The 20,501-nt window shown below is 39.9% G+C and overlaps 1 protein-coding gene across 2 annotated transcripts in view; it reads left to right on the plus strand.

The window, feature by feature from the left end:
• Window positions 1–18,210, plus strand: part of lhpp (phospholysine phosphohistidine inorganic pyrophosphate phosphatase) — a 34,985-nt gene extending 16,775 nt beyond the window's left edge. Inside the window, exons 7-8 of one of the 2 annotated variants that reach the window (XM_086139729.1) lie at window positions 15,757–15,874; window positions 16,209–16,925. In XM_086139729.1, coding sequence (XP_085995855.1) covers window positions 15,757–15,853 — 97 coding nt within the window. In that variant the 3' untranslated portion in view covers window positions 15,854–15,874; window positions 16,209–16,925. Of the gene's footprint in view, window positions 1–15,756 lie in introns of both variants that reach the window. The other variant, XM_086139728.1, reaches the window with a different exon arrangement.
• The last annotated feature ends 2,291 nt before the right edge of the window (window positions 18,211–20,501 follow it).

The raw sequence follows: 20,501 nt of genomic DNA on the forward strand, positions 1-20,501 counted from the left end.
ATTTATCAAAAAAAAAAAAAATGCAGTAAATTGAATAACATAATAGATTTTGTTTTTAAACTTCCCATTGATTAAAAAACAGCCAATTTGGGTAAGTCCAATGTCAGATATCCAGAAAATTGAACTTAATAAATGAATTGCTTAATGCTTAATTATTTTCCCCCGGTACATCTACTTCATATTATTCTAGTAATGTAATCCAGTGTCCACTTGAGAAGGGATTTCATTCGTTCCACGCCTGTTTATGTTAACGTCAGATTTTCCTCCTGAAGAGATCTCTTGGATCTCTGGCAGCCATTATGCCCCCAGTTTGTTGATGCATGTGTCTTTTATTTTCTTAACTGGAAGATATCAGCGCTCTTTATCTTTGACTTCAAATTAGGGGCTGTCATGATCAGGGCAACTGGTGCCTGTAATTAGAATGTGGCTTCAGCTTGATAGCGTACTAATGTTGCCATGTTGCACTTAACATGATTTAGAATAAACATGCAACAAAAGCCTTTAATTGTGATTGTTTTTTCAATCTGGCTTTATCTAAAGGACAAGTTTGAATCAAAAGAAAGGCTTGAAGTTTAGTTTATTGTTTATACGCACAGGTTTCCCGTGCTCTCGTGAGAATTACTGCCTAGCGGGTTAGTAGATTTTGTTTTTGTCTCACTGCTGTTGTGAAATGCATAACACACAAGATCAAATGTGTTGCTTATCACACCTAATAAAAACAGCTGTTTTGAAACATGCAAACACTTGCTGATCCTATAAGACTGTTATTGGATTAGTGACATTGCAACGTTGATATAATCACTACTCTTGTGATAAGTATCATGCAGTTACGACCCGCAGGTCTTTCGGTAATGTGAAGTCAAAATAACATTGCTTTATGCCGTAGTTGAAAGCAATTCATTTGTCCAATTTTTTTTAAGGATGGTATTGAATGCTACCACGTGTTTCTCAGAAATGCGAAATATACTATATTTAGAACAAAAGTCAAAGAGTCATTTCTCTGTTAACATCTCCTGGTAACTAAAATCCTCTTTGTCAAGTTCAGGGGATGCCAACTTAGTCAGCTTGAGGCTGAGCAGTTTTTCAGTGTTCACTGTGAAGTCAAAAGAATAAAAAAGAATAAAAATAGAAAAGATGATCAGTGTCCAAAAAGTGGAAATGACTGAACATGGCAAAACTAAAGAGAAATCTTCACTACCATTTTGTCACTGTATGTGCTAACCTTGTGTGACCGTACCATCCTGTATAAATAGTGTGTCGTCACAGATGTAGTTATTTCCAATTATGTGTGTGTTTTAGAAAAAACTTTAATTCAGCTACCAAGGCTATTATGTTTCCTGAAAAGTCTGAGCAACCTAAAACCCAACTGACCTGTTTATAAGTCGGGGTAACCTCATGAAAATCCATGGAAGGTTCCACCCTGGAATATTGAATATTAAAATATCTCCCTTTTCTTGCCAGACATTATATTATTTAATCTTACCTAAATTCCATGGAAACAACTTAATCATTTTGTGGAGTGTGACACATGCAATTAAACAAGGCCTACAGAAAGGGTCACGTGACAGTAGTTTTTTTAACTACTACTGTCATGTAATAAGCATTACAGACAATGACAAGAAATTACTCATAATGAACATTAAATAACCTGCAAACTATCTAAAAATGGCTTATAAATTGAGAGGAAATTACCTGAAATATGGAGAGGAAACTTAATAGGAGGAGTGGTAACAGGAGAAGACCATATTTATGTCTGTCACACTGCCTAGATTGTTGCTTAAAATGCCTCGGAAAACAACCTTTTGAAAAGAGCGCACCCTGATTGTTTTCACATGCCATGACTTAGATGACTGAAAACGGCACCTGCCTCGACCTGAATGCAGTTGTAGATCGTTCGACGTCATTTTAGTTCAAAAGCAATGTGAGACCAGCCTTGAAATGTTTGTGTTCCCATTCAGATGGACTAGACTATGCATGAAAATTAGGAATATTGTTCGGGATACATGTGCCTATAACAGATCCATGAGAATGGATATTATTGAATGCCACTGCCATTAAGCATTTAGCCTTTTGTTCTATTACGCACAAACGGACTTACGGACATACACACATCAGCCCAAGCACATACAAAGAAAAATGCCTATTTAAGCTTTAAACTACAATAATTAAATACCAATTGTTTTCTGACTGATTTCTTTATGATTTTCCAGATTTTTTTTTTAAACTGAATCTAGGTTTTTTTTCCTGTTATATAGGAATTCTATTTCTTACAATTTGTGAATATTTCTTATTTCTGTTCTTAAATTCTACATATAAATTTTATAATTTATTTTTTTTTGTGGTAAGAATTGACTGACAATTAAGAAATATAAAATACTTAAAAAATAAAGATACTTTACAAAGAAAATACAAAGAAAAATGCTTATCTAAGCTTTAAACTCTACCATAATCAAATACCTATTGTTTCCTGGCTGATTTCTTTATGATTTGATTTTATTTTTTTAACTGAATCTAGGTTATTTTGTTCTGTTATATAGGAATCCTATTTCTCACAGTTTGTGAATATTTCTTATTTCTGTTCTTAAATTCTACATATAAATTTTATAATTTATGTTTTTTTTTGGGGGGGGGGAAGAATTGACTGACAATTAAGAAAAATAAAGATACTTTTTGTTAAAAATGGAAGGTTTATAGTTTAGATGAGTTATTTATCAATCTATCTATATCAATTCTTGGTTACAGCGAAGGATAAAATCCTCCATTAAGCCCTCGGACCAAACAAAAGGTTTTAGAGAAAAGCGGGAACATTTGTGAGCATCCACAGAAAGGCGATGCTCTCCTCGCCCCGCCGACATCAGATCTCTGTCCTTGTGAAGCAAACAGACACAATACTGATCACGGCACAGCAGTGTTAGGTTTACGGAGGGTTTTCTCCTTTTCATGTCGGTGACCCTGGACCTTGACAGGGCAACTGCGTATTCTGTGGATGGCTGCGGCTGTAGCTTAATCTCTTTTATAAAGTGAGCACTGCCCCTGGGTTGCATCTCAAGTGCGTACTGTATTTCAGCTTAGCTTATCTTTCAGCACTACTAGTGTCCTATAGTGTCACTGGCTACAATAATGTACATGGTTTCAGGTGTACGCTGAACACACAGGGAGGCATAATGTGGAATTTATGTAACTTGTAACATTGAAAACCTGTTTTCTCCTCTCCCTTTTCATTCTCCTGTTGCTGTACTTTGAGCTGAGCGGAGACAAGCGTACAGTCATTTTCTTCGCGTCTGGAACAACTGCACAGTCCCACACCCTGTTTTGCTCATCGCTGTTTGCACATTGGTTTTGTCAGCATGAGAAGGAAGTGAAGATATCTCATTTCACTCCTCTGCACTGAGGCTGTGAGCTGAAACACTTAGAGCAGCTAAACTCTCTCTGAGTGTGTCACTGAGGTCTGTTTGCTCCGGGAATCCAGGGAATCATGCTATATATACACAGTATTGCCTTGGAGCTCAAGCAGAATCCACAGGGACTGCTTCTTGTGCCCAGATGCTCTCAGATCATCAGAGGAGCTGAGGAATGTGATCCTTTGGGTTTTGTTCTCGAGCGAACAGGCATGCTTGCTGGTTTGTTGCTATTCTCATTATTTAACCGAGGCCCTGGAGTAATGGAGAAGCCGCAGCGTTCATAAATATGCCATCTTTAGTATATTGCATTCTTGTTTAACGTGTTTTCCAAAAAAACGATTTGACGATCCATTACGCATTTGCATGAAGAGATATCGATAAAACAGAGGATGGTGGAATGAACAGCTTTGAGAAAATATTGCGATGTCGGAAACAGTGGGGAAAAATGAACAACGCCATGATAACAGTCTAGAGATTTTAAACTTTTAACGTCTTGCAGTTTAGAATGTGATTCTCCTCTTATTGACCACCTCTTGCAGCCCTCGCTCTCCTCATCCGAATATTTGCATGATAAAATAGTAAGATAGAAGTTGCATAAGGTCTCTGTTTCCATTTGCTGGATTTCCCTTATTTTTAACTGATAACACATGAAATCTGGGTTGTGTTGGTTAAACATCTCTTTCCTGGCTATGTTCTCCTAGATACGCCTTTGTTTCCAGAAATGTCAACATGCCTCGGGATTGGCGTCATGACATAGTTTGTCAACCTACAAATGCGTACACTTTGCAAATTAATTCTATATTAATTCATAAATGAACATTATGGTTTTTTTTTTCCTTCATATCACAAACGTATATTCTGAATTGCATAAGAGTTTTTCAGTAAGAGCATTCACAATGACTCCATACACGCTAATTAACTTATAGAGTAATCTATGGGTTCATCCCTTTCCCATGGATTGAAATTGGCAGCTCTGAGGGAAATGTAAACACAATCAATTCTGGGAATGATTTCCTCATCCAGCTGGCATGCTGGAGTTGGCTGCAGACCCAGCAATGCTTTGTCTTTTTCCCTTGGTCTCTGTGCTGGAGATTTGCATTCATATACCTATGCTTTTGGTGGCATGCAGAACTGAACCTGAAATTTCAAATTTGCAGTACTCATTGCTTGTCCACTTCCTCTTTCATCTTTGCTAAAATGTGGTGAAACCAAACAGTGTTTTTTTTACATTGCAAGACTAATAGCGTGATGAGATGCAGCCATAATTTCTAGAAGTAAACAGTAAAGTTTAGAAATACTTGAATAAGAATGTTATTTCGTAACATTAAACTTTCACAATGGATGAATGGATGCAATGTAGATGGGATGGAAGTGTACGCAGCTTTCCATTGAATGTGTTTTGCGGTCTTCTTCACACGTAGTCTCTTATTTTCGGAGGCTCAAAAGGGATCAGATATCTGATGGACGGGCAGTTTCGTGGCCAGTTTTGGCTCATTCCCTTGTCATTCTGTGATAGGTTTAGTAGATAAAGGGTCTGGAGTGCCCAAATCAACAGTGGTAAGCTCAGCTACATCAAAAGGCCTGGATCAAGTGCGAAGGTGAAAATAGGGCTGGAAGTGAATGATTGCGGAATTTTGCTTCCCCTTCACAGAAAGAATCCAAGTTGAGGCAAGTCAGGTTGAAAGTACATAATTGTCGTAATGTACAATGGAGAAACATTGTGAATGTCGATAGAGGATTTCCAGCGAGTTGCAAATCACTGCTTAACAAACAACTTGGATCTTGACAGGAAAAGGCCTGAAAAGGCCATCAAGTTCTCGATTAGTTTGGCCAGATGAAACTAGATGAAATGATGAGCTGAGAGCAGTATTGACAAGGAAAGGAACTGCTCGTGACCCAGGCAACATTTGTCAAACATGGAAGAGAAAGAATAATGTACAGGCACGTATGTCTACTAATTGAACTTCATCCTTGATGTTTAGTGATGTCGGGAAAGGCGATAGATATAACATGAAATCCGAAATACATTCATACTGCTCCGAAAATGAGAGCGCAGGTGGGTACCGACCGATTGATGTAAAATAATATGTCAGTCACCTTGTCCTCTGGGCATTTTTTACTCTTAAAAGAAAAATAAATTGGAAACAGCAGGAGCAAAAACAAGCAAGATCTCAATTTTTACTGCACCAAAGCTCTGGCAAAGTATCCAAATGGACAAGACTTAGCGTTTAGTGATGTCAGTGGGCTTCAGTCTGCAGGCACTCACTGATTGCTTAGCATTTGCTTCAAAGTATTTCAAAACCATGTTCTTTTGTTGAATTATTTTTGAACCTCTGAAAATGAGGGCGTGTGTGTGTGTGTGCGTGAAAGGCCTTTACTCTTAAATCATATCCTTGTTCCTCTGCAGGAAATCCACTGCAGTGCAAATGTCCATTTATTTTAAATTCTCATGAAAAAAAGACTGTAGTTTTAAAGGCTTTCCCAAACATTTTGCGTAAATAGTTTGCCTTGGAAATACAAGTCAATCAAGAGCTACCACAGCGCAACCCCTGAGAGCTTACTTTTTCACAGTTCCAAGCTTTTGAATACTTCATTAACTTTTTACTCGTGTTAACAACGGGATGACTCTGGGACATGAGAAATCAATCCACAACAAACACAAAAAAGATCAAATAAGTAAGAATGTCATTGTTAAGCACTCTTTTTTTTTTTTTTTTTTTTTTTGCATCAGTCCATATTTGTCCACCACAGACTCAGTCCAGAGCTGAGATGAATGTTTCTGCTCGACAAAGGGGCTAAAAATCCCCATGGGACTTCAGTGGGTGCCAGAGCCTGGCCGACCATCCCTCAACACCCTGGGGTGACAGCTTCCCCTGCCTGCGAGCTCTTCTGAAGCCCGCCGTGCCTTATAAGTCAATGAGATATTAATAATTAACCAGGACCTTTTTTTTTCACATTGAGGCTACACTCCCATGGTGAGACAAAGGCGGCCACAGGGTTTTGGCCACCGAATCCCTCGATGGTACTTTTCCACCCATGAGTGAGAGAGAAAGGGAAAGAGAAAGAAAAGTAGTGTGAGTGGAACAGAATCAGGGGTGCCAAAGTCCACAGATGGCAGACCGAGGCACAGAATTGCCTCTTAAACACGTGAACACAAGACCATTTCAATGGGGAGCCAATCCATAATTACCAAGCAACGGTCTGCTGTCGCACCTGTGAAATGATGATTTTCTGGTCTATAAATATGTCAAATCAGCAAAAGTAATGCCCTTCTAGTGCAACTGTTTAACGCTCTATATGTTTATTTTTGAACTATCCATTTCTTTTCATCGGTAATGTCGCTGGGGAGCCTAAAATGTATACAAGAGGTATCTCTATGGAAACAATACAAATCCAAAAACATTATTGAAACTGCTCCTTGAGGGATAGTGTTGGGATAGTAAGGCGAGAAGATAGATGCTTTTCTTTCTGTGGCTGTTCTTTGCACAATCAACCACGTTGCCAGACTGGCTAGAGCCACTGTGGCTCAGTTGATAGGAGATTGCTGGTTCAATTCCTGGCTCCTCCTGTCTGCATCCTCAAGCGTCTTTGGACATGACAATGAACATCCATTTGCTCCCCATAATTGGGTTAGCACCTTAGATGCTGTGTGTGTGTGCGTGCGTGCGTGCAGCCATGTTTTTTTCTGCCAATGAGCAGTGTGTACACATTTGCAACATCTTATCACAAAAAAACTTATCATAAAAGAACTGGCAGCTCCAAATCAAGATAACTTAAAGCTTTTACACCTTTTGGTCAGGTTTGCATGTTTGACTTAAATCTATAACTTTACTGCTATTGATTGTTTCCTCATTTCAGATTGAAAAATAAATGAAAAAATAGCCCCTTCAAAATTTTGCACCCCAAACTTATTGCAATACAATGCTTATCACCAGTCAAGTCAATTTCTTTCACGGAGCCCCAAATCACAGTTCACAAAGGAGCCTCCAGGGTCTCAACGATCAGAGCAACAAACTGTACAAGACCTGTAACCCAACACCCTCGATTCACAGGAGGAAAATCTCAAGAGAAAAAAATTCAAAGCAAACTTGAGACTGCTTTCATTATGGGTCGACATGCAATATATGTTTTTATTCCAAGCAGCTTAATGTACAAACAATCGCGCAACTGTCATTCTCTGCTGCTCTGGGGCTCAAAGCGGTTGGAGACTTCCTATAGATGTCTTAGGGCAATGGTTTCTCGTGCTTTTTCAACATTTCCACAAATAAAAAAGACAAATGAAATGTAACTGAATAGGTTCACTTCTCATACTAGCCTCTGCTGCTGATTTTTCTTTTTATCTGAAAACAACCACAACTGCAGCACTTGGTTTTGCATCTAGTGTCTTCTGGCCCTCATCCTCAACTAGCAAATGTCAGGTAAAGAAGAAGCCAATATTAAATTGTATCTTTTTTACGAGTCTGAAGTGTTTGGAATGGGTGGTTCCAACAAGTTGTTGTCTTCAACTTATTCCTTGAGCTTTTTTTTTTTTTTTTATGAGATAAGAAAATCCTTTATTCGTCTTGTTGTTCAGGGGAATTGCATCATTGAGGCAGCACGGTGGACACAGAAATATCTCTAAAAGGGGAGAATGTTAAAATAATTCTCACATATATGTCTATGTACAGGTGTGTCTTTGAAGGGGAAAAATGCCCAATATAATAAAACAATAGAAATTATATTCAAGCCAGTGGATGGCCACTATACAAATGCAGAAAAATATATGCACATAATACATTTCCAGATATTAACAACATGTGAAGGTTTCGAGGTATTAGGACATCTCATCTTATAGCTACCAGCCTAGATATAGATCCCCTGTTTCAGACATGTTGTCTGGAGTAATTTCACTTTAATGAATTATCTTGGTTGTTCGTTCAACCAGTGGTTGAACCACATTCTCTCTCCATGCTGGCCGCCGCAGAAATGTACATCACAATCAGTAACCAAACAAGCCACATGTGACCACACCTAGCCGCGATCAAAGTCAGATCTCGTGTGAAAGATGGAGTGTGAACTAGGTGTTTTTGAAGTTCCTTTTTAGACCACTCCGGTGGTTTGGCATTCTCAGCAGAAATTACAAACTATTTACCATAACTGAATAGAAGCTCTGTTTCAGCTTGTGTCGCCCCCTCCTCTCCTTTTTTTTTTTTTTTTCTATGTTCCCTGATCTGCAACTTGACCAGATCCACTTTTATTTTCCTTACCATTACATTTAGATCTGCAGGGTAGTGCACATGTGACTGGAAACAAATGGCATACGGCTGGCAAAGGAAAATAAAGCCTCCAGAAAATCTTTCGTATCCTTTAGATAAAAACTTGCAAAAACATTATAAAGTCTACTGGAGACAGAAAAGGAAAAGCTACGGTTCACATCATGTTCATTTAGCTCTGCATACATGTGTTTGTGGTCGAGGAAAGAAGAACATTTCCAGTGGGTGGTTTTGACAGCTCAGGACATTGTCTTTGTCTCAGCATGCTGCAAGATGGAATAAAAGTGGGTCTAAATCCTACAATAAGGGATTCCCCTTTTTGCCCTCCATGGGAAACAACCGTTGATCTGTGTAAAATGTGAAACAACATTATGCAGCTGGTTGATCGTGACTTGACAGTATACAACCATTGCGCTGTAAAAGTGATAACGGCTGCTGTGTGGCCAAAAACCCAGCGAAGGATGTGAAGCCCCAGTTAAGCATCTGTCATTTCTGTTGCCATAACATGCAAGTAACGTGGTGGTTTCCACAGTTCAGTTGGGCTGTTTCGTGTAAGACGTTGCAGCTGTATTATTTCAAGCCTGTTATCTGTGTCCTGCTAGTCTTCTGTAAATATCAGGTACAGGAGAAAAGAGAACAGAATAGACTGATTATAAAACCAGGCTGTGACATCTCAACTGTCTGGATTTGTTTCTTTCATTGTCTCTGAGGATTGTCAAACATGTTCTTTTATTTATAGGGAAGGCAGTCAAACCGATCACATTTTCATATTTCAAGAGACCTCTGTAGTCACAAAAAAAAAAAAAAAAATCACCTATCCTTCCCTCTGGGGCAAATGGAGAAATCTTTCTTGTGTTAGTATCTCGTGTCATCCAAAAGGCACTGCTGAAAATGAAGACTGTAGTTATCATCCGACAGTATTTCCCCTGGGGTCATAATTATATAGCGTTGTTGAGTGTGAGAAAAGCCAGTGTTTTGGCTAATAGTGCCTTCACTAGTGTGGTATGAACTAGACAATGAATGAATCCATCTCTCGCTGACGGGCCATGAATGGGATTCCACACCACAAACCCAGGTGATGGGAGATGTCACTTATTCGAAAAGTTTTTATTGAGCTGGCTTCATACAGCGGGGCCTATAGTGACTGTTCAGATTCCACATGCAAGTCACATGCAATTCTCAAATGACCCATAATTACTCAAGGAAGTCCCCGAAATACTTTTATGAGAATCTTGTGGAATCCCTGCTTAAACTGAACAAGTCATATGAAATTGTAATGACAAACACTGGTGAAATTCCCTGTGAAATTCTGATTGCTCATGGTGTATTAAAAGAGGCAAAATCAGCTGAGGAGCTGCTAAAATGGTATCGTCTCACTTTATATTCAAAATGTAAGTAAACTGAAACTAAGAGTACATACAGGACTGTCTCAGAAAATTAGAATATTGTGATAAATTTCTTTATCTTCTGTAATGCAATTTTAAAAAAAACATACTTTTTTATGATATTCTAATATTTTGGGATAGGATTTTGAGTTTTCTTAAGATGTAAGCCATAATCAGAAATATCAAAATAATAAAAGGCTTGCAATAATTCAGTTGATTTGTAATGAATCCAGAATGTATGACATTTTTGTTTTTGTAATTGCATTTCACAAGATAAAGAACTTTATCACAATATTCAAATTTTCTGAATGAAACGCATCTTTTTTTTTTTTTTTTTTTAAACATGTCCAACAGGGACTAAACATGACATCAGCTTTCAAGGATGGTTAGCTTTTCTGCCTCACAGTAAGAAGGTTCCTGGTTTGATTCCAACAGGGGGCCTCTCTGTGAGGATTTTGCATGTTCTCCAGTATCCTCGCAGATTTCCACCGGGATCTCCGGTTTCCTCACGCAGTTAAAAACATGCCGTAAGTGTCTATGGAGACCTTTAATTGCCCAGATGTGTGAATGAGAGAGTGAATGGTTGAATGTCTCAATACGTGGACTTGTTAAGGGAAGGGTCCGGGGTGAACCCAGCTGCTCACTCAGTGACGGCTGGGATGGGCAGCATAAGCGGTGTAGGTGATCAATTAATTTATTGGTTCGATTATTGTTATTTATTTTTCAGCATTTGCGTGCCGTCGTTCTCTTTCACTTCGACCAAATGTAGTTATTATTGCACTGACCTGCTCGTTCATGATCGTTGGATGGTGTATTGACCATCCAACAAGATTGCCAGGTTTGCATGTATTGCATTGACCAATTATATTTAAAAAATGTATTTTTAGGAAAGCTACATAGATGGAAATCACTTTCTCCTTTAGTCATCATTCTCAAGTAACTCAACCCCGATGGAATATTTCCCCCGAAATTGAAAATCCAGTCACTGTCTGCTGATTGTATTTTGAGAAAAGGATGGATTTGTAAGTCACCGTCCCCACCTCCCTGCCCAATTCTCAGAGTTATGAAGCAGAACCATGTTGCCACTTCTTTCCAAGCACCAAAAGTTATTTTTGACTTAAGTCCAAACTTGAGCTACAAAAAAAAAAAAAACAGACAAAACGCCTACATACTGTTTGTTGGCGGAATCCAGGTGTCTGAAAGCCTCAGCCTTTTAGACTGAGTCGATGAGATGTAGCGTGAGATGTGATGTATACATATATATATATATATACACGTATATATATATGTGTGTGTGTATATATGTATATATATATATATGAATGTATATATATGTATGTACATGTATGTGTATATATATATATGTATATGTATATGTATATATATATATGTAATATTTGTAACTGACAGTTTCATTTATGCATTTAGTAGTGTTATTTTGGTTTTCCTTATTTAACTGGATAGACAAGAAATGTTTGTTTTCCTCCACTTGGTTTGAGTCTCAGCTTCTTTCATTTACCAGTTTAGTGAAACCACCGTACTGGTGTCTCACATAGCAACGAAAGAGATTGTAAAGTTTTAAAATAAATGGTGTTTGCTCTCCTGCATTGGTCAGTCAGCTTCAACTTGCTCTCCCTTCTTTTTTTTGATGGCATCCATCTGTTTTACCGCTGAACCACAACCTTTAAAAACTGTGCTTTCTGTCTTAGTTATTTACCTAGCCTCACAGTCCTATGAGTAATTCCTAACAAGAATCATCTCTTAAGGGTTTTTCGTGGGCAACCACTTTTTGTCTGCAAAATTTCAGTATTTGATGTCCCAAAGTTCAGAGTAAGGTTTGGAAATTTTCTGAACACCAAATATTTCTGTACACTGCAATCCTACTGTTGGGAATGGAACTGATCCTAGGTTTCTCAAAAGTTATAGTGTTTGTCACTACCTTTCGAACACAACATTGCTCTACGTGTCATGTACCTTTGGTTCAGGTTGAACTCTTCATTTATGCCCTCATGTGTGTCTTATCTGCTTTATCTGCACTTCGTTGAGTGAAGAGCGTGCTCAGCAAAGGTGAAAAGGTTAAGGGAGAAGTGCAAACCGAAATTGTGTGCGAGGAACACTTCTGCTTCCATCGTGTGACAGTATTTGTCAGGCGTTGATTCATGGAGAGTTTGTCATGCCCTGCACCCAACACTCATGAACTTAATATCATTTGGTAAAACAAGAACCCTCCTATATGGATCAAACCTTATGCCTCTCAGTTTATGACACCCACGCCTTAACAACTTATTGTGACATAAAATGAAATGGTTGATAGGATGCAACATCTTGTGTTTTTTTTATGGATCTCCAAATCTCAAGCCACACCCCCGAGTACACTTTCTGGATGAGTCATTCGTATCCAATTTCATTTCATGGAGACACAGTCTGTCCTTATAAAAATTATATCTCAATATTTTATAAAGCCAGGTATCGTAATATAGATCAGTCCCTAATCTTCTATTGCCTGAGCTAAATAAATAGGAAACCCATCCTCTCATTCTTTCAGAACTTTCAGAATGTACAACTGTTTAATCATAGTTGATGTCGTAGCTATTGTAAGGGATTTGTATCTATGTGTATGTAGAACAGTGATTGAAAGAAAAATTATTGAAATTTCTCACGTACTAATAAGTGCCATCTGTGACTCGTGATATGAAGAACACTTAATTAAGGTCAGATATGGGTTTGTCACTGGTTGTTTTTATTTACATCATTAGGAATCTGGTCATTTTGATTTATAATCAGTTACTGTCATGCTTGTCTTTGGTCTCAGTTCTTAGCATTGTTAAGAGTTCAGTGATTCTGCAGGTTGACATCAACACCAATCAATGTCTGAATCCATGGATGAACTGATGTTAATTCTGTTGTCCAAAATCTGTCCTAAACTAATGAATGTCATATTTTAGGAATATCAAGGTTTCCCCCTGTGTGTCCATCTATTTGAATTGGCCTTGATAATCAAAGGTCAAGGTCACGGCCCATTTTACAAACACATTTTAAGGCGACGAAATTCGACACAGATAGCAATGTGATGAAAACTAAGTCATTGATCTGTAAAAGTTATCAATCATTCTAAATGGTATCTTGGGAAAAACCAAAATGTTATATATTTCGTATTTTGATTTCATTCTCGGTAATCGTGTATAGCTTCGATGTCGACCTAAAAGCCGATGATTTGGGTGTTTACGTGTCTAGTTCCCACTTTTTATATGTTTTCAAGGTGGTGGCACTTATGTTGTACTAACATCTTTAGTGCTACTACTTCCTGATTTTTTTTTAAATGGCCTCATTAATATATATGTATTAATATATTACATTAATATGTGATGTATTTTGGACTAAGGGGCCAAACCTGAGTATCTCTTCATGTGTATTGATATAACATTGACCTGAAGGACATGCTGTAAGCCACACATTACCTCATCGTAACACAAGCTGCATTGTGTTGAATTTTGCATGGTCACATTGACCTGGTTTCTCCTTCATTATTCATGGCAATAAGAGGACAGCAACAAAATGAATACACATGAGTGCATGTCTAAAAGGTGGAGACAATGAGAGATTTAAAGGTGCATCGGGATAGATAGACAGCGAGGTTGGAGCCATGCCACTAAGCATTCATGCCAGCACATGTGTGCATGAAGTCAGTCGTAAGGTGCAAGGGTGAGGTAGTAATCCAGAACACACAGGAGACACAACACCCTGACCATTAGCAGACCAGCTCACATAACCCAAGCACTGGTGGCTGACAGACATGCATAAACACATGGTACCACTTCCCCGTATTCATCGCAGATTCAGTATTCAACACCTCTCCTCGCCCCCTCACAGGCCTCTTATTTCTGTAGCTCACAAATATTTGTCATGGTCCTCTGCAAGCTCTCAGAGGGCAGGATTAATGGCGGTACATGCCGCACACCCAGGGCTGGACAAAGCCTCCCCATCTGGTTCTCCAACTTGTGACTGGGGGAACAGAGGCAGCTCACAGAGTCTGGTCAAGGCAGCCTGGGGAGGGGGGTTCTTTCGGCACCACTTCATAAATGTGTAAGAGTCTAAGGCAGTCAGCAGATGAATGTGTGTGTGTGTCGGGGGGGGTGTCTCCTTCTTTTGATGTGATGGGGAGGAAAAGGGTCCTGTAATGCTGCCCTCGGCCTATTGCCACGCTAAATGGATCGCATTTCCCCTACCAGCTGATTAAACAGCCATATCTACAGCCATCGCTGGGCCCAGAGCCACACAATGGCAGTAACCAGTGTGCAGATAGGCAAGGCCGTCCGCTTCCCTCCATTTACAAACTGAATCAAGATTATGATTATAGCTCCGGCAAATCTCTCCCTGTGCGTTTGACTCTTGCCTGTTATGAGTTTTTGAGATATTTGTATTCCATAAGGCGTATCGATGCTCAACAGTCAACTTGATGTGATACTCTTCTTTATATTGTGCGTATCACTTATTAAGCATCATAGGGGCTTTTGAAACTGTAAAGCGGATAATCATGAGGAAAAAAAAATACACTTCTCTTTTTTTGCTTTTGTTTGGTGTATTACTCAATGAAAGAGGCACTGAAAATCCCACACAACTTTTTAATTTTATTTTTCTAATTATCAATGGCCAGCAAATGCATCACCCCTGCATTGCACCTTTTCTTATTGGCTTTCAGTATGCACAGGTCACTTGATGTCAAGTCTTAGGATTTTCCCAAAAAATTTGATTATCATTTTTTTAACCTTTATTTAACCAGTATAAAAAAAAAAACAAAAAAAAACACTACAATCAGGATCTCTTTCACATCGGTGACCCGGCCAAGATGTCAGCAGCACGTCATAACAATATAATTTAAGAAAGTAACATTTACAGTGAAATGTGTGGTGGCTGTTGACGCAACAATAAAACAATTTAGGAATTTTAAAAACAAAGGCACTGTTTAAAGAGCTCAGATTGTGTGTCCCTCAGGATACAGCGGAAACTCCCTAGTGGAGTCACCTTAGAGATTTTCAAATCAGTCTATTGCGTATTCCTTGCAAATATTGATACAGAGCTTTTCCTAAAACTTCCTATGAACAGCCCTCTGAGAATACACTGCTCAGCTGTACGGGTACTTTGCTCTTCGTCCCAGTACGAGGTTTGACACATTTGCATGAGTGATTTATTTTTATTTTCAGTATCTGTTGTTTTTGGGGTCGGCTGTTTCCATTTAGGTCACCCTTTGGTCTGTTTGAATTGCAGGTAGGGTTAAAAGAAAGGTCTTGAGCACAGTTTTACAGCTGGTGATAGAAAACACGAGCATCCCTCCAGGGGCGTTTGGCAAGCTGCTGCACACACACACCTTTTAGTGTGGGTGATGGCCATGCACCAAACATTCCCCTGAAAACCCTTTGATTCGTTTGAAAAATGCAGTCTCTTCATCCTAAGTCAGCTACTATGATCACTCTGAGATATGATTTAGAACACAAGCTTCCCCTTGGACTTGACAAAAACAGGTTGTAAACTAATTTTCTTAATTTATGTCCTAGTTTTAGCTCTCCTGAGTCAGAGTAGACACCGCCGTCTCGGTGCACACACGAAGGATCTTGGAATCTTGCCGTTGTTGGTCATCCTTGCTAATCAAGTGTGCTGTAGTTGCTGTTTGTTCCTGCAGCTGTTTTCCCCTCAAGTATGTTTTTGATTCTGGTCCCTCAGGCCGAGTGATGAGAGGCACCCGAATGTGACGGCGAACGGCACCGTGGACAACCTGGCCCAGGCCGTGGACGCGATCCTCGAGCGAAGGGGGAGCTGAGAACAAGGCAGGAGACCCCAGGTGACGCAGACTGGAGCCACGGGAATTTGTCGGATTTGCGTAGATAAGATACCTGCGATCGATACCAGTGTGTTTGGAAACAAGCTGCTGAGAGGCTGATGGGTAAAATTCTATATGTCAGTATGGTGAACTAAAATGGTCTACTTTAACCATTTCAATAGCTGTATTTTAATAATAAAGCGGTTCTAGAAGTATGTTTAAAATGTTTGCATCCGCAACCTTTTTTAATCTCAACCTAGGTAATATTAAATGTTAAAGCCATGAGACCTTTAGCTTTGCTTGCGCCTTAAAGTGAAATACATGACATTGCAGCTTTTTGTTCCCCACGAATCAGACTCTCGAAATGGGAAGTGAGCCGGCCCCGAGAGATGATGAATGCAGAACTCAGCCGAGTGTGATGAATCATCCCGATTTCTTGTGCTCGCATTTCCCCCCCCGTCTGTAAACAAACATTGCATGAGCTCTCCATCATCATAGTGAAGCATCACAAATCTACAGCTGCTTATCTGTATTTGCGCCATCCTAAGCTTCTCCCGGAGACTGCCGTGTCATTGTTATATCATTAACAACTCATTAACACTCACTTCGCTATCTACCGCGAGGTTAAATAAAACAATGAGAAGGGAAAAAATGGTTATAGGGCTCCAGTGTGCCAGCTGGATCATTGAGGCCTCTGGAAGTGGGGCGTAAAACAAATGATTCTCCATCGCTGCCCCCGAGGTTTCAGTGTACCAAATAGATTCAACAAGAACAAAAGCCCATTGCCAAGTGATTAATTGAGGTCTTTCTGGTTCACTTCACCATTAGCTGTCACAGGCTTGAGTGTTACTGGGCAATTAAAGGTAATGAAATGCTGTGCGTTACGAAACCGTTGCCGAGCCGGGGCTACCACTTCTTCCTGATTTAGGGAAATAAATAGCCACGTATATCGCAAAGTACTTGCGGCTGGTACACAGTTTCTCACACCTTGCACATTGTTCAGCTGTATGTTTTGTTCATTATGTGACTGCCTCGCGGTCTCACACGGACCTATTAAACCTGCATTTGACTGTTCTCGAATGAATTCACTTGGCTTTAACCAGGTTGGTGTTTTTCCACTTCATGAGAGTGCAGAACTCCCAGGGATGTGGACCAGTTTTCCCCCCACAACTTTTTGGCAGCTTCATCAACACTAAGTTTTTTTTTCTTTTTATTTTTTTCCTTTTTTTTTTTTTAAACACAAACACGCAGGCCCCAGAGCTCACGAGCTGACAGCCTCACCTCACGGGCTAACGCAAGGTCAGCCACCAGTTTCACACAAGTTACAAATTAGCTGCACTTTACCTCTCAGGCCGCCTTGATAGGTAAGCCGTAATATAATTATTGTGCAGGGAAGCTCATTGATCCCACCCTTGTGACCGGAGACTGCAAAGAAAGATTACCTTTCAAATAACAGAGATGACCTCATTTCAGCAGGCATGTCCAGGCATGCACAACTGCAGTAGGGCAGGATATTATGGACACACAGAAAACACTTAAAAACCTAGCTGACTGATCTGCAGTGTAATAATCTTATCACATGACATTGTTAAATCTCTTTAGCCAAGCATGAAATGTATATTATGATCAATAGATCAATGACTTTAGGAACAGATCAAATCAAAATACCACAAATTTGTATATTCTAGTTTCTTTAATTACATTAAGGAGGCTTACACACTGAAAATGTTGGGGAATGTGTTTTAGAATGCAAGAACTCTCATTTTTAGGTTTTAATAGGACCGACCTCTGTCTTCATCTGCAGTTTTAAATCATGAATTGAAATACAGTGATTTTTTTTTTTTTTTTTTAAATGCTGCATTCATCTCGATGGAAAAGCCTATGCCGGCGCCTAAACCTGTCTTAACAACTAAAAGGCCAACTCTACATTGTGCTTCATCCAACACCCTCCACTTCAAATAGTGCCAGAAGTTGAAAAGTCAATGCCAAATACCAAATGCCAAGCTTTTTTCTCTTTTTTTTTTCTGTCCTATTTTGAATAACAAACTTCATCTGGGCTCTCACCTTGGACTATTCGCGTTTTTTTCCGGGTGTGGCTCCACCTCTTTTGTTACCTCCACTGAACCCTCGGTTTGGGGATTTTATTTGGCGGATGGCTCTGAGATTTATGCATTTAATGCCGTATTGGCTGAGGGGATGGCTCCTAGAGAGAATTACACTGAAATAATGAGCACAGGCTGAAGAAAGGACACCAAGCTTGTCACAAGTGATGATGTTTGCCTGTATGTTGTGTTGTGTTTAAGATTATTCTAGACTTCTATCTTCAATAAAAAGTTGTGCATAGTAATGAACTCGAATCGCTGACTACGCATCATGTTTTCCAGAAAAAAAGTCACTATGTTTGTCTCACTTCAGCTGTAAAATGTATCCCGAAATAGAACCCAAATACTGTTATGGCTGTTTGAAGTATCCCCACCCTCAGCTTCTTTCTCTCCCTCTATAACCTCACGTCACTAAGCCAATGATCTCATTTCCATCTTATGTTGATTGACACCCTGGGGACAGTGTATTGCGGCATGTATCTGTTAGGCAGTGGAGGAGGCTTCGGCTCGCCGTGGTCCGCCTAATTTTTGGCATTCACCTTTAAACTCCTTTTGAAATGTCTCTGAGCTGCATTTATTTTGTTATCTATGACCATTCATGAGCAAATCGTATTAACCCCCGATATCTAACAGACGTTATTCTTCTTAGAAATGCGGCCCCTTTGAGAAGGCCTCAGCTGAGTAGGCACGCCTACTTCGACCCAACATTTATATACTTTTTTTTTAATGTCATCTGTTTGGATTAAGCTCCTCTTACACCGCTCACACACTGCTGCTCTTGTAAAGCACGTGCATTTACCCACCTTAACAAGTGCCAGCTGTGTGTTACCTTCAACTTTCATCCCAGCTCATTTGGCTCTTCCTGTTTGACAGGAAACAGCATGTCAGCTTCAAACTGCACACCTGCAGCTCTAAATGCATGGATGTCCATAGAAACCTGCACTTGTTTTGACAGCCAGTTATTCGTCCCCTCCCTTCAGTGCATGGAATAAAGTCCATGTGGAGCCTCTTTCTCTCAGTTGCCAAGCCATATGGTTTCCCCACATTTCATCACTCCCCTTTTCTCGCGGGCAACCATGCCAGCAGCACATAGTGGCACTGCAGAGTTCTGAAACAGACCTTGTCAGGTTCGGAGCCAGGAATTTCCTCCCTCTCTTTCCTTTTTAAAAGACATCGGAGATGTGTCTCACACACTGCCTTTTCTGTACCCCGCTAACACTTTCATAGTCGTCACAGGTCCCCTCCAGGGACACGACCTTAGTTCAGATGTCCACCAGAGCCTCAGTGTCGTTCAACCAAATACAATGCGTGACCCTGTGATGTCAAACTGGAGCGCAAGTGTATGTTTAATCCCAGCCAAAAGGTGCTCATATATTACCATGCAGTTTAAACTAACTGTCCTGGTCTGACGGCTTACAGCTGACCTCAGTTCTAAAGCTGCCTGTCTTTGTCTCTTTTTAAAGTGTCCAGTTTCTTTTATCAAGTCGTAGTATTCAGTATGTGACCGTGGACGTCACAGATCATACAGTATTGTAATGGAAGAGGTTCCTCCGAGACCTCCTAGACCTCCTATGACCATTTGATGTGAGCGGTCTTGTACAGTACATCCCTTGTTACTGCAACATATCCATGACTTTCCCTTTTAAAAGCTGCACCAAACGTTTCCCTTTCGTGGCTGGATCATGCTTTAATCCAAAGAGTGTGAAGTTCAACATGTCTATTTGCTAGAAATGAAAACGATAGAAAACGGACATGGCGCTTGATTTAGGTTCCTTTTGGATGTCAAGTGAGTGCTCTCTGTATTCCGCTCCTTTGCTTTTAATAGAAAAGCTTCATACAACACCTGCTCAACTGGAAAGGATGTGTGTCCGTTCTTACTCTGGCCACTAAAGTGCTGCCAAGCAGGTGTAGGCACTAAATCCAAGAACCGGCGCTGACATACAGCTGTATAAACCAAGCCGCAAATCAAGAAGGTAAAACTGACAAGCTGCCACATCAGCCTCTTCATAACAGGAAAAATAAAATATTCACTTTCCAAGATAGGCAAAAAACACTGACATCGCTTTTACTGTGAACTGTGGCAACAATCGACCCAGGAAACTGACTAAAGTGTGATAGTGACTGTCTCCGCTCAAGTAGATAAGACTTTTGTATGAAAAAAAGTGGTTCTAAAGTGAACGCCACCCTGTTTTGACAGAGCTGGAGGGGGTTGCAGACGAGGATACTGCACCCGTCCTCCTGTCTTCCGTCAGAACACGGTCTCCTGTAACTCCAATGAGTTTAAAGGCCAGTGTCTCAGTACATCTGAGACGCTGGCCTTTTTACAAGGCCCCTCTTTCTCTGTCTTGGTTCATTATCCCAAAAAGGACTTAAATGCTGAAATGAAGTGGCTTGAATGCCCTCCTGTGCAAGTTTGAAGATTTTTATGCAGTAGCATGAATATGCATTAGTCATGTAGGCGAATTAAATGTCATTCTCTGTATGGTATTTGTAGGGTTAAGTGTTTCAAGAATTCTCCAGATTGTTTTAGCTACCTTTATATTGAG

This window comes from Fistularia commersonii, chromosome 32 (genome assembly GCF_037954325.1).
Source record: "Fistularia commersonii isolate RoL2024-O1a breed Wild chromosome 32, RoL_Fcom_v1.0, whole genome shotgun sequence".
Taxonomy (NCBI): domain Eukaryota; kingdom Metazoa; phylum Chordata; class Actinopteri; order Syngnathiformes; family Fistulariidae; genus Fistularia; species Fistularia commersonii.